Consider the following 25,996-nt stretch of genomic DNA (forward strand, 5'->3'; position numbering starts at 1 on the left):
GGAATGATTGATAATTTCATTAATATTTTGATTCAATATACTATAACAGTCCATTCTTTATTTTCAATACATGAACAATCTCTACTAGCAAAGTATTCAAGTGCAACCTTTTGTGGGTGTTAAGCAGATGCAGTTTCTCTCCTGTGCCAGGGATCACATTCTCATTTAATCTGCTTAGATAAAGAACGAATTCTAAAATACTGATGCATTACAACAATATTAATATATTTTAAATAGTCTTGCTAAAGGTTTGCTACATGTATTTGAAATATCAGCTTGTTTACAGAACACAAAATGAACACAAATTAAAGGAAGATGAAACCCAGGAAACATAAATTGTCTTTTCCACTATGGCATACATTTACTCCTATAAGCTTATATGTAAGAGACAATCTCTCCCACACAAATATTTCATAATTAGTATAAATTATTGTGTGTAAATTTCAATCCACTAATGCCAACTGAATTAGAGAGACTAAGAATGTTTAGAAAGCTCTTACTGAAATTTGGGCATCTTCAGTCTGCTCTTGAATAGTCTGCAAAGCTTTGGACAGATCCTCATCATCTTCCTGGAGACTGAACTCATCATCTGTTGAAACCTAAATGAAATTATGTGAAGTTTGGTATCAGTACATTTTATATATCGTTCTTTCACAATACAACTGCTCCCACTGCCATTACAACTGCTGAAAATAATCCCCTCCTTGTTAAAATACCATTTTGCCATATTTAAATAGAAATCCTATTACTGAAATATTTTTTTATAAATAAGCTGAAGTATCTAAATAGATGCTTTATCTAAATAGAAATTCTTATACCTTTAAAAAAGTATTTATTGTTCAAATAAAGGTGATACACAACAATTCAACTAACACTGAATCTTCTCTTGAAAAATAGATATGCCCTCTATCATCACTTTATATATGGAGATTGGTGTCATTTCTCCCAGGATCTCTATGTGACTGATGAAGTAAAAAGAATGAAACACGAATGCTCTACCAAAATATATTGGAAGATTATCAATTTAATAAGTTACCTCTTCTTGCTGCTCATCATCTTCAAAGTCTTCTGTTATGGTAATTTCTGCAGGTTTAGTTAAGTCTGAAACAGCTGGGGCATGTGAGGAGTCCCAACTTAGCAGATTTATAGATGGTTATTTTATGATATTTTTCTTCTATCACCACCTCCACCCTTGCTCTTTTCTACACAAGACTTTAAACTTTCAAGGTTGCCTTCAGCCTCAAGATGAGCAAGCCCAGTTCCATGTACAGAAAGAGAATTTAAGTTTTTACAGCAGGTTTGAACACCATTAAAAATTGACTCATCAGGCAATCTCAGAAGCCAAGCACTATTTCAAAACAAAACAACAGCTCAGTTGTGCTCTCAGTTTTGAGAGGGGTGTTTTTGCACCAGGATTTCCACAGCCTCCTAAGCAGAACTAGCTTCATGCTCTCAGAAAATACTAGTTTTTAGCAAATTCAATGTGTGAGTTCAAACAGGAACACCTGAGGTCAAACCCTGAACATCACAGTGCCACTTAAAAGAGCTAATGCAAATGCCTTAATAATAACAAGACAGTTACAATAAAAAGATAAAGAACTTTCAAGACTCAAAAATTCATTTGGAAATTATCTACAGTTCCTTGAAATGCTTTAGAGTCAAACTTTTGATTAAATATAACTACGAATACTCTAAAATAAAAGCCAAATAAACATCTTTTCATCCACTAGCCTCATAGCCCATGAAAGAATAATGAAATGTTTTTAGCAGATGCTGTTGACAGTTTCCCTAGGAAATCAGTTAGCCTACAAGTGACCCATGTAAATAAACCAGGAATTAACTTCCAAAGATAAAAAAAGCTGGCAATTCAGTACTGCACACACAAAGAAAAAGGAAAAAAACCCAACGTGATCTTCCAGCTTTCGACCAAGTTGCCCAAATCTGAATTATTCTCCTGAAAACAGGACTTTAGGCAGTTTTCACAGTAACAGTATCTATGTTAAAGTATAAAACATAGGTAAAAGGGTCATCTGCATTCAAGACACCAGAAAAATTCAGATAAATTGTATCCATCTGGAAGGCTAACAGCTGAACACCATAACACCCTGATAAGTAATAAACTTTTGAAAACTGGGGATTTTTTTCCTCAATTTTCTATTGACCTGACTGTCCTTATGATCCACTATGGTCTAAACTAATGTGTCATTGCAAACAGCTTGGCAGACTAAAATATTACTTTAAAAATACTGGGGTTTTCCCTCCTTTTTTTTTTTTTTTTCCCTTCCAAAAATCATAGCTAGGTGCACAGTAAAAACAGAAACATTAATTTAAAAAACTACTATATTTCTTCACAGTTTTAAATCTGCTGAGGAAGTGCTTTTTTTAAGTACATCATGCTGAAAACAGCTGTGCAGACTCACTAAGGTGGAAATTGAGGCATGAGCTCCAAAAGGACACTCTTCCACTTTTTAAAATTGGCTTTATATTGGCTTACAACTTAATTCGAGCAAAGCAGGAAAAACTAAGGTATGGTAGGGTCTATGACACTAAAGTATCATGTTTAGCTTCGAAAAGCATTAGAGCTTCTTGATTTGCAGCTCACAGCTAGAAAAGAGAACAGGCTCATCTGGCCTAGTGAGAAAAGCAGAATTTGAGTCATGTGACCAAAATTTACAAAATTAAAACCTATAAACATCCAACATAATCTGCTACAACTAAAATGTGGAAAGAATTGGGTGGGGTTTTTTTGCTCTAAAAGCCACAGCAAAGTTATGTCTAGGTTATGTATCACAACCCTTCTACTCAAACCATGAATATCCCAGCAGCTATTCTGCAGTGGGAAATTAAATGAGCACCTTTTCCAGCAGCACATTGGGATGGGGAGTCTTTATAACAAATCTTGTCCCTCCTCCATAGCTATTTTGCATTTACTGCTCAATAGCTAATACAGGAGAGGCAACAAGAGTCCTTCATGCCAGGGTTTTAATTCCTGCACGGGCTTCCCCACCAGCACTGGAGGATTCAATTCCCCCACTTTTCCAAGGGGCATTCAGGAACCCCGACCTTCAGCCAGGACACCAAACACCACCTTATAGTGAGCAAGACCCCATTGCAGGGCCAAAACCCCACGTATTCATAGAACTGCTTAAGTTGAAAAAGAACTCTAAAACCAAACTGTTAACACAGCACCACGTCCATGTTCATCGCTGAATCTCATCCTCGAGTGCCATATCCACACAGGGCTTTTTAACACTTCAGGGATGGTGTGGCCACCTCTTCCCTGGGCAGCCCATTCCAATGCCCGGCCACCCGTTAAAGGAAGAATTTTTTCCTGGTATCTAAACGTCCCCTGGCATGGATTGAGGCCATCTCCTCTTGTCCCATCCCTTGTTCCCTGTGAGCAGAACCCGAACCCCCCTGGCTGTCCCCTCCTGCTCAGGGCGCCCTGAGCCTCCTTTGCTCCAGGCTGAGCCCCTTTGCCAGCTCCCTCAGCGTCTCTTGGGGCTCCAGCCCCTTCCCCAGTTCCCTTCTCTGGACAGGCTTCAGCCGCTTTTCACTCTCCAGTAATAACAACCCACTAAAAGAACCAACAAACCGGGAGGATTTTGATTTTCCCCCGAATTCTCAACGCTGCCCTCACCCCACCCGACCCTCCCCTCCAGCAGGTGCCGGGCCCGCCCCGGCTGAGGCGGGAGCGCTGAGGAGACGGACCCCTGAGGCGGGGAACCGGCACCCCGAGAGGAGCAGGAGGAGGAGGATGGAGGGGGAAAGACTGGGGAGGAAGAAGGATACTCTGCAGCCTGAACGCCGCCTCAGAGACCGCCGCCTCCTCCGCCATGGCCGCGGCGTTGCCGGGGGCGACCTCTCGCGAGGAGAGGCACCCGCACCACGGCGGGAAGGGACCCGGGTTTAATTTAATTTAAATGAATTTAGTTTAATTCAGTTCAGTTTAATGTAATTCAGCGTATGTCCAGGCGAAGCTCCCGGCGCATTTAGGAGCGGGGTGTAAGGGCGGTGAGTCCCCCGAGGGTTCCAGGGCGTCCCCTCAGGGCGAGCACCTGAGGGCCCTCCGCTAAATACGCACAGCCCTTCCTGAAATGGAAGGAAAAACAGCAGGAAATTAGGGGGAAAAACGCTTCAAACTCATAAGAAAGGACTAATTTCTTCTGCAGATGGAATATTTTTGTAGCTGAAAGCTGAGCTAAGTCCTATGGGACTATTTAAGTCCCTTCAGAACCCAAACTCTCCTGTGATTCTATATTCACGTTTAAAAGCAGTTTTCCCAGGAAGAAAAATTCGTGAGAGCAACCTATATTTGTGGAGAACACACGTCATAGCTCCTAGGAGTTTCAAATGAAGTTGCAGGATTGGACAGAAAAAAATTCTGCTATTTTTTCTTATTTTGAGCTAAGCTTAGAGGTACCAGTCCTAAATTTCCATTGAGTTTTATGAGGGGTTTTATGTGCAACAGGAACTCAGAATCAGTGCTTGAATTAACACAAAGTAACGGAAATAAGTGCCCAAAGTATCTGGGGGGTGGGGGGAAAAGTAACAAAAAAATTGCTAATGGTTAGGTTGAAAGGAGAGGCACCAGTTTTGCATGCAGGGTTAACAAAAAACCCAAAAACAAAAACAAACAGAAAAACCAAACAAACAAAAAAAAAATATAGCCTGAAGATTAGAGAAGATAGTAAGTGGAAAAAACTGAATTATATAATTCAGTTAAGAATTTAGCCTGACAAGATACAATTCTGCAAGAGGACCTGCTGCCTTTGAAACTATTGTTTTGACACTGTGCAGAGATTGTCACAAAGGATTGCCATTCCTCTCCCATGGCAGACACATTCTTGAGAAATGACAAGTACTTTGGCACTGTCAAAGTCTCCAAATTGTAATAAAAGAACAGTGTTTTAGCACAAGATTGTCACAACACTGCAAAGATGACAAAAACTGTTGTATTCCCTCAAATACTCTCCAACACTGTTGTTGAGTTTAACGCATGTGAGAGCTTGAACTCAGCTGGTTTGAAGAGGTAGAGGGGCAAATGCTGACATACCTTTATCTTTGATGGTTGGGGTTTTCTTCCCTTCAGATTAAACTGATGTTACCAGAACAATGCTCTTTCATCATATTGAACCCACCAGAGGCATCCTGAACTCCAGCAGAGCATCTCAAAAGAAGAATAAGCAGAAGTGGCATCATGAAACACAATTTTCACCAGTCAGTACTCCTAAACTGCAGATTCACAAGGTGATAACACTACAAAAGTTGGGATGGCTACAGCTGAAGGCATCGTTCTCTTAGGGAAGTTTCCAAATCCACCACAAAGTGTAATTTTGTCATACAGGCAAGCATAGCTGATTAATCTAAGTTAATGCCACTCAATTCTCTCAGGAATGTTTGCTGTTAGCCTTTACACAAAGAGTTGAACAAACAAAATGCTAAGCAATACCCTTCTCTGAGTTCTCTCTCTCTGCAGGCCTAGCTTGTCCCTACAAATTATTCACAGGACTTCTCTGTCTCACTAGAACATGGAAATGTATAGTATCCACAACTGAAGAAGAATGATGGATGCTTAAAAAGGGCTCAGAAAGCTGCTTTGGGGAAGGTTATGATTAGAAAAAAATTACTAGTGATGGACAAAAGGATCTCAGTCTTCTTGGTTTATTTAAGGAATTGCTAAATATCAGTGTCAATGGGTAATGGATTTGGTTATCTATGCTGAGATAGAACCATATGAAGAGAGTAGATCTAGGTTATACCAAATAATGCAGAGAATTAGCTAAAAGTAAGCCATAACTAAAAGCAAAGAGTAAATTTTTTAGCAAATCCAACTGATTTTCAGGTATCCAGAAGGATTTTAAGAACCAGAGGATTCTTTTTTAAAAGTTATATTCTCCATTCAGACACCAGCTAGTTCAGTACAACCCATGGCTCCGATTTTCAGAAGTCAGAAATAGTCAGTGCACTTTCTATGAAAAAAAATTGAAGCGAAAAAGTAGCCAATTCTATCTTACATGGACATTTGCCAGTATTGTAAAGGACCCATACAGTTTATTTGATTACTTTTAAATAAAAGTTGGTTGGTCAAAGCTTGTTATTTCCCAAAGATTTAAAGCTTTGTTTGGAAACTGTTTGCTTGGCAACTTCTAAACTCTTTATGTCATCCCACTGTGACTATATAAATGGCCTCATCATACTGGCATTTTCCTTCAAAAGGCATAACAAGCCAACTAGTTTCTCCCTACCTCATTCACAGCCACCTGCCATAAATACTTTGTATTTGATTATTGCTAAGCTGAATTCCAAGCACCCAATCCACCCTGGTTTATAGCCTCATAACAGTCTGGGTTATAAATGATTATCATCTCCCAAATGGCAGCAACCAGCGCTGTTACTGTATCCTGTAACTCCTCATGAGAAAGGCATGGGAGCAGCATCTGCTGTAGCTTGAGCATTTCATTAGGCAGGCTGTTTGCTTTTCTTACAGAGCAAAGACTGAGGTGTGTACCTCCTCCAGATCTATCAGGCAGATAGGTGGGCCAGACAAGGTAGAGGATTTAAAAGAGATCACCTATGAAAACTGCACAAACTGGAATGCTCCAGAAGCGTTCTCCCAGTCCCTAAGGGCCATTTCTTCCCTTTATACCACCACTTGAAAGACTGAGACACTCTCCTAGCATTCAGAGCATAATATCCCCTCCTGCTGAGTTCAAAAATCAAACTGACTACGATTTTGACAAGTTGAGTTAAAAAACCAGAACAACCACATGAGCTACCTTCAGTGACTTTCCCTCCCCTGCAGGAACACATCCAAAATATTCAGTATATGCACTTCATCACAGCAGACAAGCAGCCAACAAAGAATAATCTGCCCCACTGACTTTCATACACCCATTTCTAATTGTTCTTCAGCACAGCTTTTGGGGAGGAAGGACGAGGCAAAGTCAGCAATTCAGCTTTCTGAATGAGCACAAAGCGTGGCCAGGAGCGCTCTAACAGCAGTATCACGATGACAGTCAAGAGGCCACTGTCCACACGGTCATGGTGGAGCACGGGACCACAGCTGGAAGCCAGAATGAGTTGGCAAACATCTTGTTCCAACTTCTGCTGTGCCATCTGGCTTCCAGTGAGGTGACTGACGTTAAATGTATTTTCTCTGTATTGCCATCTGGCAGCTGCTTGTACAACAACAGAGTAACATGCAGAATTTGGCTAAGAGTTATCCCAAGAATCACATCAAGGATACTTCTAACACAGGCTCTGAAATGGCAAAAAGCTTAGGAGGAAAGTTTGTCAGTTGCAGGCTTTACAGGCACAGAGTATTGCTGGTGGGTAAGAGGGAGTGGGAAATTATATATCTCTATTTTGCATGTGTTTATTTTACAGAGTTCCCATAAATGTTTCTACAGGGAAGGAAGGGACATGCACACAGGTTTCCAAAGGACACAAATGTTGTATCCAATGAAATGTCTGTTCTTGAGAAGCATCAGCACATTTGCCATGCTGTGAAAGCACAATCACCTTCCCAACTTTAGAAAAAAAATATTTTTTTTTCCTGCTGTTATGTTGTATGCCAAACATTTGATAAAGGAAGGAGATTTAAGGAATTGATTAGAACAAACACAGTCTCAAAAAGAGAGACTCTGCTACTTTAACAGAAATTTCATCTAAAAATGTCAGGATTGCCAAACGCAGTGTAACTACAGTGTAATAGTACCTGTAATGCCAGGTCATCTTTATAAAGGTCACATTTGTAAAGCCATAGTAACCCTGCTGAGCTTTAAATGTAATAGAACAGGGTGCTTCAAAAAAACAGAGTAGGATTTTTAATAAATACAATCCTACGACAGCTTAAACCAATTAACTTTCTATTCTACTTTCTGCTGGGCACTCCTGATTTTTTCCTTGCCCCTGTGTTGTTGCTCATATGATTCTTAAATAATTTAAACCTAATAAATCTAATCCAGATGAAATAAAAAAAAAAAAAATAAAAAGGAAGGAAGGATGGGGAGTGTTAGTTTTTTTCTGTTTGGTTACTTTTGTTCTAATGAGGAAAAGTAACACTAAAATTCTAGAGGTTTGGCTTTCAGAGTTAAACTGAAGCAACAAAATGCATTTTGTCTCTATTCTGTAAGAAAAACATTAAATATAGAAGTCTCTGCTTCACTTCTAGGAATTTAAATAGATTAGATGTATGATACACTAAATCTCTTAAATAGGGTTTGAGTGAAGATCTTATGAAAACAAAAATGTCTGTTTTCCAACACATCAGCAGTTCTGCTGATGGTCGTTCTCCTAAGCATTTTATTGAAGAATAATGAGCATTGGGTGGAATACTAGTTACACTACTTAATCACCAAATGCAAAAGATTGCTTTCTTTAGTAAATTTCTAAAATTCAGTCTGATTTCTGGCTTCAATATCACACAGCTCTTTCACAGGAATGAAAGAGACAATAATCTGCTCAAACCCCAACAATATAAGAGAAAACAGAAGTATGACGAGTTTTGACTGCACATAAAGAATAATTTGGGACTCAACCATCAAGCATTTTATCAATAATACAGCAAAGACATCAGTACAACATGAGCCCAGGACACGTCTGTGAGGAGTGCAGGTTTCCCACTGCAGACCTGGAATGGTAATGTATATAGGTCACTCTGTACACCATAATGTATAACAGAAGAGTTATTCTATCCTGACTGATGCTGCTCTTGCCAAGAGCTACAGCCTCCACGTCTCTGACTGGTGTTGCCCTTGAAAATTATAAGGAGCATTGGACAGACCAATTGTGTTGGCTCTACCTGTTCTAAATTTGAGAGCATTTCTGCATCACAGACAGAGTAAATAGTGCCAAAAGACAGGAGAGGTGCCACATAGTAACTTTTTATTTTACAAGTGGGTAAAGAGCAGTGTTCTCTCTAAACTCCAGTTTTATGAACACAAGTATTTATACAGCTTATAAGGACTAATGATCATTGGTTCCTGATAATTAGAGGCTTTGCACTTAATGTTCTGCTCCTCTTTGAAATTCAGTTTGGTTAATATACTGTTCAAGGCAACTGTGACCACAAAGCAGCTAATACTCCTACTACAAGCTAAGAAAAAAATTAACTCCATGTGGCTGTTGTAAAAGGAAAAGCCACCACCCTTAGCACAGAAGACCAGAGAAAAAGTGCTATATTTTTTCCTACTCTGTACTTAGCAATTGAGGCAAGAATTGAGACAACACAATGTCAGAAAACACCAGTTAAAGGACAAGCAACACAAAAGCTTGCAGAAACTGTTCCTTTTTCTTAGTTTAAAAGCTTGAAAAAACTGTTCCTTTTTCCTAGTTTACCATCCTTTCAAGGACTTCACTGCTTGTTACCCAGGTGATGTATCTTCCCATTGGAAGTCTTAAGTCTCATGCTAAAAATTAGCACATGTCAGAGAAATTTTAGGTGGTTTCCTGCTCTTTTTTTTTTTGATTTTTGGAGGTCATATATGGACATGCTCACATTAAAACCAGACATAACATTTTTCCCTGTCAAAACCAGATCAAAAATTACATAAAGGAATAGATCTACCAAAACCATAAATTATTCAAAATGATTGGGTGCTGCAACAAAATTTTCTCCTTGCACCCAATCCTGTCTTATATCTGTATCTTAGTAAAACAGAGCTCAGTCTCCTTCACTTTTTTTCCTTCTTGTTGTCCCCAAAACACTTGCCTGCTCTTAGATGCTTCCCTTACCTGGGCTCACTCCTCCCTTATTTTGCTCTAGATTTCCCTATTCTGACCAACCATTTACATTTCTGATTTTAGCAACATTGACAACCCTCAGCTGTTTCTTCAACCTGTGTTTTCAGAGGTAGACCTAGAATAAACTGTTTATTCTTGTTCTTAGAAAACGCAAGAATTTTTACCCAAAAATTGTCCAAGGGGTCACAGAATTTGATGCAAAATGGGACAAGAGTAGCAGGGGATTTGTAGCCAAAAGCAACATTTACTAGCAAAGCTTTTAGTCAAGCCTTTCCTCACATGCTTAAAGCTTGTTGCCTTGGTGGAGACCAAGCATGGAATTTTAAATTCATCTAGAATTTTCTTTGGCTTTATTTCAGTGTCATTTTTTTCACATACAGAATATAAAAATATAAGTAATTTCAAGGCATCCACCCCTAATCTGTTTTAGCTGAGCTGAGGGTGGCAGTGTATACTGGTTTCTCTAGCTCAATACACAATGAAGACTGCACTGTCTTTATGTCCATCTCTTTGCTTTGTTATTATTAACAGAAATATAGAACTCCAGGCAACAACTTTATAAAAATGCACCATTTTGCATAGTTTTTTTAGAAAAAACAAAACTCCTCTGTATCCAATACTGATTGTCATTTGCAATGTGAATGAAGCATTTTATGGCTTTCATTTTTACATGCCTCTGATGAAAGTAATAGTACAATATTGGCACCCTATACCTAAATGTCAGAGCTTTGCTTTGTGGGGGTTTTAATATTTTGTTTAAATATTGAAGAGACACAAAATTGAAATCTGGAAATGCTATGTTTAAGTTCTTTCCTTTTACCTTCATACTACTTATAGCACAGCCATAACTTTTGCTATCAAGCCATTTGATCATTTTTGTATAGAACAGGGTGAGCAAATATTGGTAATTCAGCTTCTCAAACTAGACCTAAATCTTGGGCACCCTGTGTTGCATTTGAAGATGCCCAAAGTGGTTTGAAACAGACTGGCTCACACACTGGAAGCTTACCTTAATATAAATTCTTCTCATACTTCAGATATATTCCCAGTAACTTAGAGCTAAATCCTTAACTTAAGATGAGAATCTAAAGAGGCCTACAAGGACACAGGAACTTGAACCCAAGAGGCTTTCACCGACTCCAAATCCTTAAAATTGGCTCTGCCAGCTTTTCCCCTTTCTGAAAATGGCAATTGCAGTGCCCATGTCCAGACAGACTTGCTGCATCTTGGCCCCCTCTGGTCTACAGTCCACCTCCTGAAACCAGGGCTGAGGGACCCAAGCCCCAAGCACGATGTCCTTTCAGATAAACTCTTTCCAGTGCTGTTTTGACCAGAGGAGGCAGCTCCTTGCTCTGTGTTGATTTCTATCCTCCCCTCCTGAGGCTGTGAGCTGTCCAAAACAGGAATTTACAAGGCAGTCTGATGGCTGCTGATTCCTCTGCACTGGTCAGGCACAGAGAGAAATGTAGCCTTACTTTTAATAGCAGCTTAATCCACTGCAAGTTAAGATGATATAGCTATTTAAGGAATACAAAATTTATTCATTTAACCTGACTTTAAAACAAATACCTCCCTGTAAAGGCATTTCTGAACCTTCAAAGTACACAGCTGAGTTCAGATGAGAAAATTCAGAATTTCCTCACATAAATTCACCTTTAAATTTCTGAACACATATTCAAACTTTACTGGGTAATGTGAGTATCTTCATAGGCCAGCATGACCATCTTTTCCTTCACACAAGAACCTCATCTCATCTTGCTGGGCTTTATAGGGTTGATGTCTCTAGAAATGGTTCTGTTCAGAAGTAACTGTTCAATGCCAGCTTGGTAAGGTGTGGTTCCCTATGTATTGCCCTTCCCCATTTCAAACCCCACATCAAAATGTAGCTCCTTACACTCCATTCTTTTGGCACCGAGAAATCTAAAACAAAGCATGGAAAGAAAAGCAAAGTATGTGGAGTAACCCATCCATATCCCTTCTGACATTTCCATCACAAATGTGCGATTTTCACTTCACATTTTGCATCAAGTCTTTTTAAAGCACAGCCAACACTGAACCTTTACAAGCTAGGGACTACAAATCAGTTATGTCTGAACATATGGCAAGTGGCTTACAGTTGCAATTCCCACTCTTGCAGAAGGTAACATCTCTCATTTGGAAAAACCACAGCAAACAAACAAGCCAAACTTCTGGGCAAAAGCATTTTTACACAGGAAGTTGGGGTTCTGAGTGAGCCAGAATTTTAGAAGCTGTACCTATGTGTCCAGATCCCAGTTCCTTCTTGCTCTCTCCTGTTCAGGAGAAAACATACCTGCATGGCACAATGCAAAGTACCTGTGTGTCTTCAGCTGTCCTGGGAGACTTCACACGACGTCAGACCCCTGGTGGGCCATCAGCTGGAGCGCTTCTGAGCCTGGACAGCCTTTCTTTCACACTTCAGTTGGCAAGGAAGAACATCTTGCCAAGTCTTCACCCTCCTTGGCCCATGCTGGGTGATTTCACAGTGAGCCAGCAATTACTCAGACTGGCGTGTTGTCAGGTCATGTGTCAGACACATTTATCTCATTTACAAGCAGAAGATTCTCCAATAAATAATTCAGATAGAAATAATCACCTTCATGGTCCATTTTCCCAAACCCAGGCTCTGTCTCTAACAGGCACCCACTGACCCCAGCGAGACATGTCAACTACAGAAGGAGCAATTTAAAAATCGTTGTGTGAGCACACAGACATCACCCCATGATTTTACTTACTCTAAAGGCAAACAGCAATCTGTTGCCCTAACCCTCAGTGAAATCACATGAGGTTTTCCTATCAACTTAAAATAGAGCTGGACTGAATCTAATAATCTGAACCCATAAAGTTCATCGTTCACAGGCTTTCATCATCACACCTAAAATGACCCACCTTTTGGAAGATACTTGTTATTTTCTACTCACCAGCCTCAGGGCACACTGGCTTCCACAAAGCATATAAAAATAGCAATAGCTACACTATGATATTGCCCAGCAAATCTAAGGGTAAAGGAGGAAAAATTATGTCAGAAATGTTTCCTTGATCCTTCCTTTCTTAAATGAGATTTGCCATACTTCGTAAATCCATGGCTAAGTCTGTTTTCTCCTCATTGATGCATGAATCTCAATAGTAAAACTATTAGGATGGTGCAGAGAACCTATTTCTTCATCTGTATGCTATCCCATGGGTTACCTTATTTTGTGCCAACAAAACAGCAGAAATTTTGTTAATTAGATTACACAGGATAATTTGGGCTAAATAGCAACTCTGATGGAAGTGTTAAACCATAAGCCATTCCCCTAGCCTGTTTTTTCCTGTTGAGAATGGCTGGTGAGATTGGTGTAATTGTGAGGTCCAGCCCAAATCCCAATATCTGAAGGAAGATGTTTAGGAGCAAACACCACTCCATTTTTTTTCCATATTTTTTTTCTATATTTTTTAACTATATCTCCTAATCCAATTCAAAAGTATTATGATTCCTCCCAAACTATGCTTGAAGAACAGCAATTTTAAACACAGGAGGAATGCAGGAATAACTTCTAAACTTCACACGCAAAATTATGTCACAGATAAAAAATCTGTAGATTTTGTCTTTGCAGCAAGAGGCACAAGAGAGGACTGGTTTTCTGTTTGACTCTAAGCTGTCTAACTGGACATTTTCAGATTTGACATCTCACTTGCTTCAATTTCCAAAATCCACCATGAGACTCCCTGAAGGAAATTTGGCTCAGAGCAGGATGGCACCTGAACTGGACAAAATCTTCTGACATCTCCAGCTGCAACCCTGTCCATACTCTCATTTACCAGTGAGATGAAGGTGAGTGCCCTCCAGCCAACTGGAGCCATTCCCAGCAAACCCAAGTGAAAAGTTCAGTCTGTACATGTAAAGTCTTGTAACCATTAAACACTTTGCCTGTTCCATCATTACACAGAACACAATGCTTAATTAGCTTTTGATTATCCATCCCATTACTGTAAATTAATATTAATAGGTTGCAATGATACTCAGTGTTGATGAAATTGGTCCCCTTATCTGGGTATGATAACAATACCCAGACACACAGACCAAAAGCCTCACTGTGAAAATCCAGAGTACACCGACACTGAGAGCAGGAAAACAGCTCTGGTTCCAGGTTCATGAATGGACTTTGTAAAGTCAGCCAAAGCCTCAATAGCTGAGTGTTTATTCTTGCACGTGTATGTAAAAGTAGATCTCAGCTCTGCAGTTTTAGTCCACCTTGGAGTTACCAAGTGTGATGGCATTACATTGCCAATATAATTTTATAGAGGCAATGCTGTTAGGATGCAGCTTTGTTCACCACAGTTAACCATACTGTCTCAATTCATCATGCACCCACCAGACCATAAATCTGCTAATTAAAGAGAGACACATCTCCAGCTACAGTATTTGGACAGTGCCTTCCTCCCAGGCATGGATTCAGTGATGTTTCTCTCATTGCACTGTGTCAGTTTGATGCTTTCACTGGTCACAGCTAATTAGGACTGAGTGAGTTGCGCTATAAAATGTTGATGTTAGAAGCAGCTCATACCCAACACAGGAGGCTGAGAGGAGCCTCCTGAAGGCACAGCAGTCTCCATAGCATCCTCTCTGTTTCCCTGACCATAGTCATCACTTTATACATCACCCTGAGACTTCTCCAGGAGCAAAGACAAAGCACAATTTGGATCAGGCTCAGCTGGTTCCAGTTCCAAGACTCACATCCATCTGCCGCAAAGTGCAGTGTATCAGATATGAAAACTTGGTAGGACAGGAGGTCTTTATCTGAACCCTACAGAAGGGACCATTTGACTTGGTGATCATTAAGCCACGTGCTGTTATCAATGCTGAAAGCCTGTGTGAGGACTGCCAGTATTGGCCATAGAAATTCCCTGCTCTTCTGTAATTATATCAGTAATAATAAGAGCCTTTAATGGGGATATTTATAATCTTTGGCCAATCCATCCTCTTTACTCCTTAGCCATTACCACATAAAGATCCTTACTTCTGCACAGGGAATTTATATTCCAACCATGTAAATTCCTCTAACAGTGCATTGTCTGATCCATCATTAGAGGGAAAATTCCAGCTCTGTTAAAATCAAGGAAAAGATCCTATGGGTGTCAATGGTCTTTGTATTAGGACCCCAAAAAAACTTCTTACTCCTGACAAAGCAGAGTAAATTTCCACAGACCAAGTGTTGTTGAGGCAACCTGTTAATACTGAAAAATCAAACACAATTCTTTCTCTTCCCATCTTCTCAGGTGTTGCCACATCAACTTGTCCCCTGTGGCAGTGATAAACCCTGGCACTAAGAGCACATGCATGCTGTCCACAGCTGAGCTGAAAGAGTCTTATGGAAGTCAGGTAATTTCAAGGCTTCTCCAGGCATCCCAGAGTGTCCTCTTAGTGAGCAATTTAAATTATTCTTTTTTAATATTTGAAAACTTTTAAACTAAAAAGCGCTTTTAAATGATCAGATATTTTGGCCTTAGGTGTGAGGCCATCTTGCAGTGCACACCCGGCATTCATTGTGCTATTTCTCCAAGGATGTGTTGTGCTACCCAGTTTCTCTCCTAACCAGCAACTTCACAAATTGACAAACTATAAGAAGGGCTTCTTCTGCAGAATGAAGAATCAATAGCTGTCTACTTGGATAGCCTCAAAAACTGCTTAACTTTTAATTGAATGCTGGAAAAGAAAATGCAAAGCACAAGAGCTCAAAACAGCATGAAGCCTGCATAATTATCTTTCTCCTTGCAGTTCCTCATGTGGGCTGGAGACTAATTAAACACATGTGCAGGCTACAAAATAATTTGCACGGATATATCTTTTGTCAGTTTGCAAGGGGACGTGAGCAGAAGGAAAGTACCAGCAAGGAACAGGAGCCACAGTGCCAGCTGTCTGATATTGTCATTTTCACTGCTACCTTTGCTTTAACTTCAACCATCTAGAGCAAAGACAAATTAGATTTTGCATCTGCTTTGCAATGAGACCAATAAAGTTCAAGGCAACAGTGAACTCAGGCTTCTAGAGTGGTATAAACACACACAAAGGAGTTTTGAAGCATTTTGATGCTTACTTCATGCACTACACAGATATATTTTTCCTTATAGAGCTACCTACCTTAATGTGAGCCTTTATATAACACAGAAATAAATTAAAATTAGCATTTTTCTTCCTTCTGGTGCAGAAACACAAAGCCAAGCAAAGCTTTTAATCTTAAAATCCCTTCTTTACTATTTATAATGTTAACAAACGTGATAAAACAGTCATTAAAAAACATATCTGTTTTTTAATGTAATACTTTTTAATGTAATACTTTTTAATGTAATACTTTTGCAAAGTATTTCCCCAGCTTACAAGCCCTACCTCCCTCTTCTCCCTCCTTTCTAGAAAGAAAGAAGATTTCAGCCTGTTCACCAGGGCCTTAAATCATGTCTCTTTTCATATCCAAAGTAAAAGCACCTGCCCAGGCTGGCTCTCAGCTGGCAGGATTGAATTATAGCCCAGCAACCATTGCCCTAATAGGAGGCAATATTATTAACTCTAATTCATTCACATCAGCATTGATCAGAAGCAGTTACTGAGTACCAGGAAAACACTGGGATGTCAGTACATGGCACTCAAGGCCAGTGTAATTACCACAGAAATGAAGGATGCTGTGACCAGTCCAAACAATTGTGTGTAATTATAATGGAAAGTTCTGATCTGCGGTGGATTTCACCCTGTGTGCACTGCATGAAGGCTCTCAAATCCAAAGGCTTCTGGTTTCTGTGAGTCTGCAGTCCCCAAAAAATTGTCAGCTACTCCATAAACCGTAGCTGGCAAGTACATTTTTAAGATGATGATGAAAATCTTCGAATTATATTTCCCACCAGTGAAGCACTGCTCAAAAACGGTGCTGCTCCAGGGTGTGCAAATTAAAATGAAACTTTCAGCTATGGCAGAGTGTGGCTCTGGCAGAATAGCTAAATGCCACTCCAGGATCCCAAGGGCTCTGGTGGAGCAAGACTGGAAAACTTTGGATGTGTTGTCAGTCTCTCTAAAAGCCATTAAACTTTTAGATAAGCAAAAGCCTGAAATCCCCAAGCAGAGGGACACCTTCCTGAAAACATTTGCTGTGAGAGGGGCTGTGGCAGAAGTTGGGATGGGTGAAATCTTCCAAGATAAATTAACCTTTCTCATCTTTACCAGCATTTGCACTCCATCATCATTTTAAAGCCTCCAGTGTAAATAAATGCACCACTGGATCCTGTCTCTGGTTCTCCTCCATTTTTCTATTCCTCTTCTTCTTGCCAACATTCCCGTTGTCTCTTCGTGCCTGGGGACGCACAGGAGGGGTTGTGGGAACATAACATGGGTGGATGACTGGTTTCTTTCGCTCTCACTCAAATGCTCTCTAGATGAAGCTCCTCTCACCAGCATCATTGCCCCGCATCCCAGCAGGAACTTTCTGTCACCAAACTCCCTCATCCCCCTTTCCAAACCACTGAAAGCAGGAGGGGACAGCGGTGACAAGAGGGCTGGCTGCTCACATGTGTCCTCACCGCGGCAAACTGCCTGGGGCCACCTCAGGCCACCAGAGCTGTCCGGGAGTTTCTCTCATTTCAGGTGTCCCCAGCTGTCCCTGAGCGGTTCCCAGCCCTTCCAGCTCAGCTCCAGTGGGGATGCACAGCTCCTGCCAGTCCCCGCAGCACGGCCAATGCTGCCACCCTAATGCAGAGCTGAGAATTACCTGCAGCAGGCAGGAGGAGAGAGCCTCTGCCCCTGCACTGAGTGCCCGCAGGGAACCAAGCAGGCCATGGCTGGAGGGTATTTTGTCCGAGATTTAAGAATAGGCATCAACAGCCTCCTGCAAGGCACGGGAGATTCTCGGAAAGGCATCCCAGGATGGGAAAAGAGATGCACAGTGTGAGAGATACAGCCCTGGCTGATGGGGAGCAGGGAGAAGAGAGGCCACTCGCCCTTCTCAGCCCCTGAGTGGTAAAACAAAGAATTGTTAAATTCTTATATGCTCTTTTTCACTGTCTAATAGTGTGAAAAATCGTTGATGAGAAACCTTCAAAGCATATCTGGAAGAGCATGAAACCGATGGGAAAAGACCACTGTCATTTTTATCCATCCTAAATCATCAGGTAATGTGGTTTTTTTTATTTTTTTTTTTTTTTTTTTAAAAAAAAAGCCTAGAGATATGCAGAATAGCTGAAATAAATGCCGTTGCCTATTAGCTGAGTGTTTTTTCTCTGTGAGAGTCTCAGTAAGCGGTGCCCGGAGCAGCGGGGAGGCGCAAGGCAATGCTGACATCTACTGTCGGCAGCCCCGAAGCGCCCGCACCTCCTGCCCGCAGCCGCACCGAGAATCTCGGCTCCGGCTGGGCACGCATCAATAAACCGAGGAAATCTAACCCCGGCCGTGATGTGCCAACCCCAGAGAACGAGTGATCTGAAGCGCAAATATTTATAGAAGGGTGTATTGCACAGCTCTCCATTTTGTTACTGGGCTAAGGCACCTTCAAAGTACATATCCTCAGAGCAGGTAAACATTTGATTTCTTTAGGACACCCACAGGATTTTGGTGCATTAATTCGCTCCCCCTTCTGGACTTAATTTCTTTATGAAGTTTTACACTGTTTCTTTCATCCAATTAGAACTAAAATCTTCCCTTTTTTTTTTTTCATCATGGTGCAGATAGAAAACATGTTTTATTCCCTGCAGCATGAAAGCATAAACTGCCAAAAAAAAGCCCTGAAGATTACAAATGAAGCTTATAAAGGTGTTTGTACTTCTGCTACAGTCCTTGAACGCTGTATCTGTAATAACAACAAGTGACATCCAGGAATCCCTTGTATTGTACCTTACAAGAGCCACCAATGGGGGGAGGAATAAACCTTGGAGCTGCAAACCAACTGCAATACTGAGAGGCTCAAGGAATTATTAGAAGCAGAGAAATTGTGTATAGCTGTGCATCTGTTAGGGAGAATAAGGAGCATTCACCCCTTCCACGCACAGCAGAGCAGGCAAAGTGGTTTTCAGCTGTGTGTCAAAAGGTTGTAAAAGTTTATTGCAAGATGAGCTATTCCTACTTGTATCTTAGTGGAGCAGTCTAATTAGAAGCAATTAATTTACTTATAAAGTGGTATTACAACCATTCCTTCCGGCATCTCCTCTGCTCACTGTGCAAAACAAGCAGCTATTGTTGCAAAGTAGGACAGACACTGGAAAAGATCCTGCTATTTCTGACATATCTCATCAAAAGTCGCTTGAAAATAAAAGAAGCCTTGGGTTTGTCTTTCCTCTCCCATCCTTATCTATATTCTGTGCTGGTATGCACGAGGCCCAGTTGGGGAGCATTGGCACAAAACTCTGTAAGATCAACACCCCATGAGCATTTTAACTAAAATACAAGGTGTATGTGGATAGGGATGGTGGCTTTGCTGTGACTCTGGGCTGGCCAGAATTTTTCTGATGGAAGAATTCATCAAGAGAAACTCCTCAGACAGGCTGGTAATGATGGTGGGGCTCTCTGGTATGCTGGAAAGCTTGAGCTAATCCCCTTCTGTTGCTTCATTTGGGCTCAAATCTCTTTACTGATTCTTCTTGTGTTGGTTAATTTAAAGGAGTAGCATTTTCTCCCTGTTTCAACAGTGTTTTATTCTCTTGAATAAGAAAGGGGGAACCTTGGAAAAAAAGATTTTTCAAGATAGAAAAGTGGTATCTAGATAGACACTTCCTTTTGCTTATATTCTAGCACCATCTGCCTCTTGCAAATGTGTTTACTGTACACAGGTACCATAAAGAGTTGTTTGTTTGTTGGGTGAGTGGGGTCGTGGTGCTGTCAGTATCCCAGCTGTATCTTTCTGGTTGGTTCTGTCTCCTTGCAGGAGCTCACAGGTTCCCTCTGCACAGGAGTAAAATAGCTTCTGTGCTGTTTTTATTAAGAAAAAATGTGTAGAGCCTCAGTGGGGTGAAGAACTTTGTTTTTGTGCCCTGGCTCAGGGCATTGAGCCCTACCTGCGTGCCAGGGCACTAAAACCAGCAGAGCAGAGACCAGGGCTGGCTGCTCTGGGGCAGGGACCCCCTCAGGGTTTGGGGGTGCCCACAGCTGCCACCTTCCAGCTTAAGGAGAGTTGGAGGGAACTATTTTGAAGCAAAAAATATAATCCCACTCTCTTTTTTAGTGCTTAAAGGTGCTGTGAGAGGGATGCTGCAGGGCATGTGTGAATGCCAGCATTTTATAGAAGGGGTAGTTTTACTGCCAGCAGACTTTAAAAAAAATCCCTGCAGTTTATATTAATAAGACTGGATGTTATTGCATGTCAGGAGTTATTGTGATTTATAAAGTACTTCTTACGTGGTGTGTAATGAAAACCCTTGGCTTTCAGTCCCAGTCACTAACGTGAGATGATAGCAGCTTTATCTGCAATAGCCAACTTGACCTGGAACCTTCTATCACTTTTAATGGTGCTTTAGTGCTGCCTTTTGCTTTCACCTGAGTTTAGGATAACTTTTCATAAAGTGAAAAAATAGAAGAATCCTTTTAGAAAAAAAAAGAGCTGTTAAGGTGGAGAACTGCATTGCTTGTTACTAATGTCCCAAACAGCCCAGCTCTGTAAGTGCAGTGCTGCAGAGTTGGTCCTTTAATAACATGCTCTGTCTGCTCTTCCCAAGCCTCTCATTCAGGACTATTACTCTTCTCTTGAGAATTTCACATGTTTTAGAGATGACAAAAACATAGCAGGGGGAAAAAGGGGTAGAGATGAGTGTAAGTAGATGGGTCCACAGCTAGGAAATGGTTCCTGAGCATGCCTCTTGAAAAGAAACTTAGAAAACCAAACTGAACTAAAACCCCCACAAACCTATATTTAACACCAAAAGTGTGTTGCTGTGAGTGAAGAAGAGACTCTTTCAGATGGTGATTCCTAAGGACCATGCTGTATTATTTTTTATCCCAAAAGCATGTGTGTATATGCAGAAATTTAAGAAGCAACAGGCACAGGGCTCCTTTGTTACTTCCCTGTTGAGCTGTCTTATAATGGATTAGGTAAATTGTGGGTTCAGGTTGATAACTGGGCATCACCATCCTGCTATAATACAACCCAGCACAGAACTTTTGACCTGGCCATCATCTTTGCAACATGAGCTGTTTATTTTTAGTCCTATGGCATCCCCAGAGCTGGAACAAGTGGGAATTCCTGGAAAGGCAAAGAGCTTGGCAAACTCCCTGGGTCAGGAAAGGTGTCAGAAATGGCTCCAGCCTGAACAAAGCCCAGGACACATTAACACTGCTCTGGCTCCACAGGGCAGCAGGGAGAGGTTAATTAAATATTTAATTAATCCAAAACAACTAATGTATCCTGCTGGCCTAAATGCAACAGAGTTTCTGGGAATCTCCCTGCAGAGCTGCATTTTTCTGCTGTGCATGCTGCATGTGGATGGAGGGCTGCAGGCACAGCAGAACCCCCACCCTTGCCTCTCCCAAGTCCACTGGGGCAGCCTGTGAGCCAGCTTCAGGAAACTAGTGCAATAGCACTCTTTTCCAGGGGTAAGGAAAAGAGCTTTCCACCTAGGGGGCTGAAAAAATTCTCATAAATACCCAGAAATGTGGTCATTTTTGGCAGTGAAGTTGGGTGATGTCACTTGATCTGGTTTGGACATTTTGTCACTGAGCAGGGCTGTCCCCATCCTGCCTCACTGGATGTGGAAAAAGCTCTTGCTGGATTTTCACACCTATGAAACCCCATGAGCAATTTTTCTGGCAGCTGGGACATGTGGGAAGGCTGGAAAAACCTGTCTGAATGGAATTGCTACTGGATAAATTGTAATTGTACTTGGCAATCCAGTCTTTTAGGTTGTGCTTTCTTTATAACTAAACACAAGGCTAGGTCCAAGGCAGAAATATGATGTAAAAAGAAAATAAAAATAAAATACACATCTTTGGGTGATGACTGTCATCCTCCTTTGAGATGCAAAGGCACATCAGGAAAATGGCAAAGAATAGTTTTGTACAGAATCAGCATAGCAGCCACTAGAGCCAACTACAAGGGATGGTACAATTGCTTTAGAGAATGGCAAATATTTTACAGAGAGCCTTCCTCTGAAATGCAGGTGGAGAATGACCACAGATGCTTCCAGGAGACTTAATTGTCCTTGCCAGCAAGGCTCATTATCCATACATAAACATATGTGCTGCCTCTCAACAGCAAAGTGCAGTTTTTTTCAAAAGAGTATTTTAAATCTGAACTGCTTGAGTGTCAAATTGGTTCAGTCTGGCTTCATTTTAATTACAGCAGCCATTGGATCGTGCTGGTGGGTGAGGGAAGATGTGCTACTTCTGTAGGCAAAGGAAGATATGTTTACAAAATTACTGCCTATAAAACACTGCTCTGTCTTTCAGCATCACTGCAAGTGTGAGAACAGAGGTCAGCAATGAGCCTTTCTGCCTGTGCCAATGGGGTTTTCCTCTGGGCCTCAGACAGGGCTATCTTCTTCAGAGAATGCTGCCTCTTGTTGATGGAAAGTGAGTGCTGGACCTTGGGTCTGCTGCCCTACAGCACCTGCAGCTCCTTTTACCAGAGCAGGCACGTGGAAAACACAGGTTAGACCAGTAACGGTGTTTAATCCTTATTCTGCATTTGTGTGAAGCACTGGAGAGCAGAGCCCTAGGGAAGCAGGCAATTTCCTGCAGGTATTTAATAAGGTATGGCAGGAAAATGAGGGGAGAGCAGCAGCTCTGGAGGCAGAATTAGCAATGAAGGGGTTTTCTCCCCTCAGGCCTTGTTTCATCCACCTCACTGGTGATGAAGGTGAGGCCCAGGTACTTCAAAGCATGTGTAATGTTGGGAGTGGGCTCAGAAAGAGCTGCCTTTGAAGTGTGACTTGAGAATAAGTGGGTTGGGCATGGGACAAGAGGGGTGTCCTGACAAGTGGAACAATTTAGGTGGAAGGAGGGAATTGATTATTTTTTCTCCTAAGCTATTGTATCAATGCTAACCTGGAGACCTGTTCCCATCTCCTCATCCTGGCCAGACTTCTCAAATAATAGTTAACTGTGGTAGCAATCAGACTGCTGGGTATTCTAGTTGGTGAAGTAGAATTGGAAGGTGCCAGGACACAGGTACTGTCAGAGGGTGCTGGATGAGAAGGAGGATTATAAAGGGATGGTGGTTGCTCTCCTGGGAATGAACCATGGGCAGGAGTGAACCAAACCCATTTCAGCAAGCTGCACTTGGCTGGGGCACAATACCCTCAGCTTTCACAGCTCAGCAATCCTGCTCTTCACAGAAAATGAAATCAAATCACTGTGGTTGCTTTTCATGTACCTCAGCCCTTGGTGAAGGACCCTGGGGGCCCCACCACTGCAGCTCAGCAGCATACAAGGACACTGCTGACACACAACTTCTGTTTCCTCAAAGCCTGAGCACACTCTGTTTTATTTTTTTTTATTTCCCAGGTCTGAAAAAGATGCCCAGGACAGCACAGATGCCTATCTGGGTGAGATGCATCCTTGCATGAGCTTCTCCCATGAGCAGAATTGCAGGCTTTGCAAGCATTATTATTGGGGTGTCTTCCTTCTTCAAAAAGCCAAGTCATCACATTTAAAAGTGAGTTTTTGGGGATGCCAAAACCCTTTTAAAAATCCCTCTGGTCCTTGTACTGTAAACTTAGCAGCAAAACCTTTGAGAATACAGGAATGGAAACTTGATGCCTGCAGCAATTCTCTCTAAGCTCATACCGTTTGTGAATAAAGGTTAATAATGTTTGAAACTCTTAAAACTCAGTTCATTTTCCCGTCCTTAGACAAAGCAAAACAAACCACTACCAAAAAAACAACCCACCCTGTAAGTATTAATTCAGGAAAACAAGTAGCAGGTTTTGTCCCATCCACTGTCACCAACACCAAACCAAAGTGTACAATCCAGCCCAGGCATTAAAACCATAACCAAGAAAGACAAACTACAACTCACCAAGCAGTAATAGGTTAAAAACAAGAAGACCTGACAGTCCATCCTCATCCCCAACTCTGTTCTTGCCAGTGCCAGTGTTTAGGGGCTCTCATTCTTGCTGTTTCCAGCTAAAGGTGCTCAGCTTCCACGTTTTCCCTACTGCCATGAGCTTTTACTCACAAGATAGGAATTTTCAAACTCCAGTGGCACGTTTAGAAAACAAGGTTGTTTTCCCAGATGGAGGCTGAAATCCCTAACACAAGCAAGGATAATCATTGAACCCACTGGGGACAAAACAATCACAAAAATACCCAACATGTTTCTAGCTCGCTCCTCATTAGTAAGACCTGAAAAACAGCACAAGCCCACAAAAAGAGTCCTCTGTACAAGGCAGGGAATATCTGAGCCCTGCTGGGTGATTCCTGCTCTTAGGGAGGAGTGGTGACTGCAGCCTCACAGCTGGAGCTGAAAAGAGTTTGGGGGAGACAAGAAGGGATGTGGAACTAGAAGAGCTCCTGAGGTTAAGGGATGCTGCCAATGTCTTGCCCTTGTTTGGATTCCAAAACTCCCAGTATACAGGCTTCTATCCTGCATTCAAATTTTATGAGCCAAATCCTGCAGAAACAAAGTCAGTGGTTTTAAAGAAAAATCACCTCAAACTGGGACTTTTTATTGATCTGTTTGTTTTCCCTCTGGGTCTTCCAGCCTTGCTGAACCAGGGTTTTCCATAACCATGAGGGGTGCACATTTTCCTCTAAAAGAAACCCTCTGAAATCACTTGGGGTGCTGACAAAATGCCTGATATTGGAGAGCTTTGGGATTTGGCATTAACAGCATTGACAGCTGTCAATCACCATCAGCTGCAGCCCGAGTCTGGGGTTTGTTAAGAGAACAGCGGCTTTGGTTTCAGAGTCTGCTGCACCCCACTTTGGTGTGTCCTGAGTGAAGGAGGGAGGAGTTTTTGGCTGTGTGTGGCTGTGGAGGTGTTTGATGGGTTCTGCTGTATTTATCCTTTGGGGAATTTGGAGGGCTGCTCTCCTGTGTTGGTGTTGCAAGCCTGGCACTGAGTGTCACTGGGGGCTGCTGCCCAAGGCATGTGGGGGCTGGCTTTTACAATGTGCCTTGAGTCCTGTCTTCATCCTCTAGGAGTGAATAGTATGTAATTAAGTACAATAATATTCCTTGCCTGTGATGGTTTGGCTTTTCCTCTTGCCTTGTTTGTTCCTAAAAGAGATAAACACCACAGTTATGATTCCAAAAACTTGAATCCTGTGCTCATCTTTCTGCAGCAGAACACTTGCAGAGCCCAATCTCAGAGCAGTCCCAGTCCTCACTTGTGTTAAAAGGTCATTAAAGACCCTAAACGTTCCCCAGCCTTGTGCTGGAGTGATTGACCTTCTGAGGAGTTCCCTTGGAGCTTCTGAAAATACTTTGTGTCAAAGGGAGCAGCTCTCTGTGTTGAGGTAGGGACTAACAGGACATCAACAAGTAAATTAGACTGCTGGCCAAATTGGAGCTTGTGTCAGAACTGATGTGGGTGACAACCAGGCACTGTTATTATTGTAGAAAATACCAGATCTGAGATTGTATCCCCCTGGCCCTGTTCCTCCAGGTGCTGGACAAAAAAAACCAAAAAAGTGTCTACTTGGAGTCTCTTTCTGCTTAAGCAAGGAAGACAATTGTTCCAGGTTATGGGACAGCCCTGCACAGAGCTAAGGCTGGATATGAGCTATGCCACTTGTCCTAGCAGAGCTTGCATGCAGCTCCTGTAACAGAACCAGCTGTAAAAATTTTTATGTAAAAATAATCTGCAGTTTCTTTTTTCAACTCTTCTTGGTCACTTTTTGATTTCCAAGGGGGCTTAGGTTCACCAGAACAGCTGTGGCTGCCCCTGGATCCCTGGAAGTGTCCAAGGCCAGGGACAGGGCTTGGAGCAACCTGGGATAGTGGAAGGTGTCCCTGCCCATGGCAGGAGGTGGAGCTGGATAAGCTTTAAGGTCCCTCCCAACCCAAACCATTGTGGGATTCTCTGACATCCCCTGAAAACACCAATTCTCGAGTGCCAGTGCAGCTGGGGCAAGCTGGCTCCAACATTTGGTCTGATGCCTCCAAAACACATCCTGTGTGCCAGCTGCTGCCCTGCTCCCCTCCCACACGCCTTCCTGGGGAGCACAGGCTGCAGCCTCCTCCAGGTGTGCTGCCCAAAAGGCCTGTCCTCCTGTCTTGCATACAAATTGCTGCCATTGAGGGCTTTTTTTGCCCCCTTAGCCAAATTACTGTGAGAATTTCAA

At 41.9% G+C, this 25,996-nt stretch overlaps 1 protein-coding gene and 1 long non-coding RNA gene across 6 annotated transcripts in view; one reads left to right on the forward strand and one right to left on the reverse strand.

Moving 5' to 3' along the window:
• The window catches only part of SPAG16 (sperm associated antigen 16), a 358,732-nt gene extending 354,848 nt beyond the window's left edge, over positions 1-3,884 (reverse strand). For 3 of the 4 annotated variants that reach the window (XM_023930625.2, XM_086896301.1, XM_086896300.1), the window contains exons 1-3: positions 3,793-3,884; positions 1,037-1,083; positions 501-599 (exon numbers count right to left, since the gene is read on the reverse strand). In XM_023930625.2, the coding sequence (XP_023786393.2) occupies positions 501-599; positions 1,037-1,083; positions 3,793-3,838 (192 nt within the window). In that variant the 5' untranslated portion in view covers positions 3,839-3,884. The remainder of the gene's footprint in view (positions 1-500; positions 600-1,036; positions 1,084-3,792) is intronic. The other variant, XM_023930624.2, reaches the window with a different exon arrangement.
• Positions 3,716-23,535, forward strand: LOC111931875 (uncharacterized). 2 transcript variants are annotated; one of them, XR_002865795.2, is made up of 9 exons: positions 3,716-4,014; positions 5,093-5,250; positions 6,916-7,331; positions 8,433-8,643; positions 13,426-13,579; positions 15,025-15,127; positions 17,799-17,898; positions 22,157-22,357; positions 23,213-23,535. It is a non-coding gene; the product is annotated as an uncharacterized LOC111931875 (long non-coding RNA). The 2 variants fall into 2 exon arrangements; XR_002865793.2 differs by lacking the exons at positions 3,716-4,014; positions 5,093-5,250 and having other exon boundaries at positions 5,950-7,331.
• The last annotated feature ends 2,461 nt before the right edge of the window (positions 23,536-25,996 follow it).

This window comes from Cyanistes caeruleus, chromosome 7 (genome assembly GCF_971803275.1).
Source record: "Cyanistes caeruleus chromosome 7, bCyaCae1.hap1.1, whole genome shotgun sequence".
NCBI lineage: Eukaryota > Metazoa > Chordata > Aves > Passeriformes > Paridae > Cyanistes > Cyanistes caeruleus.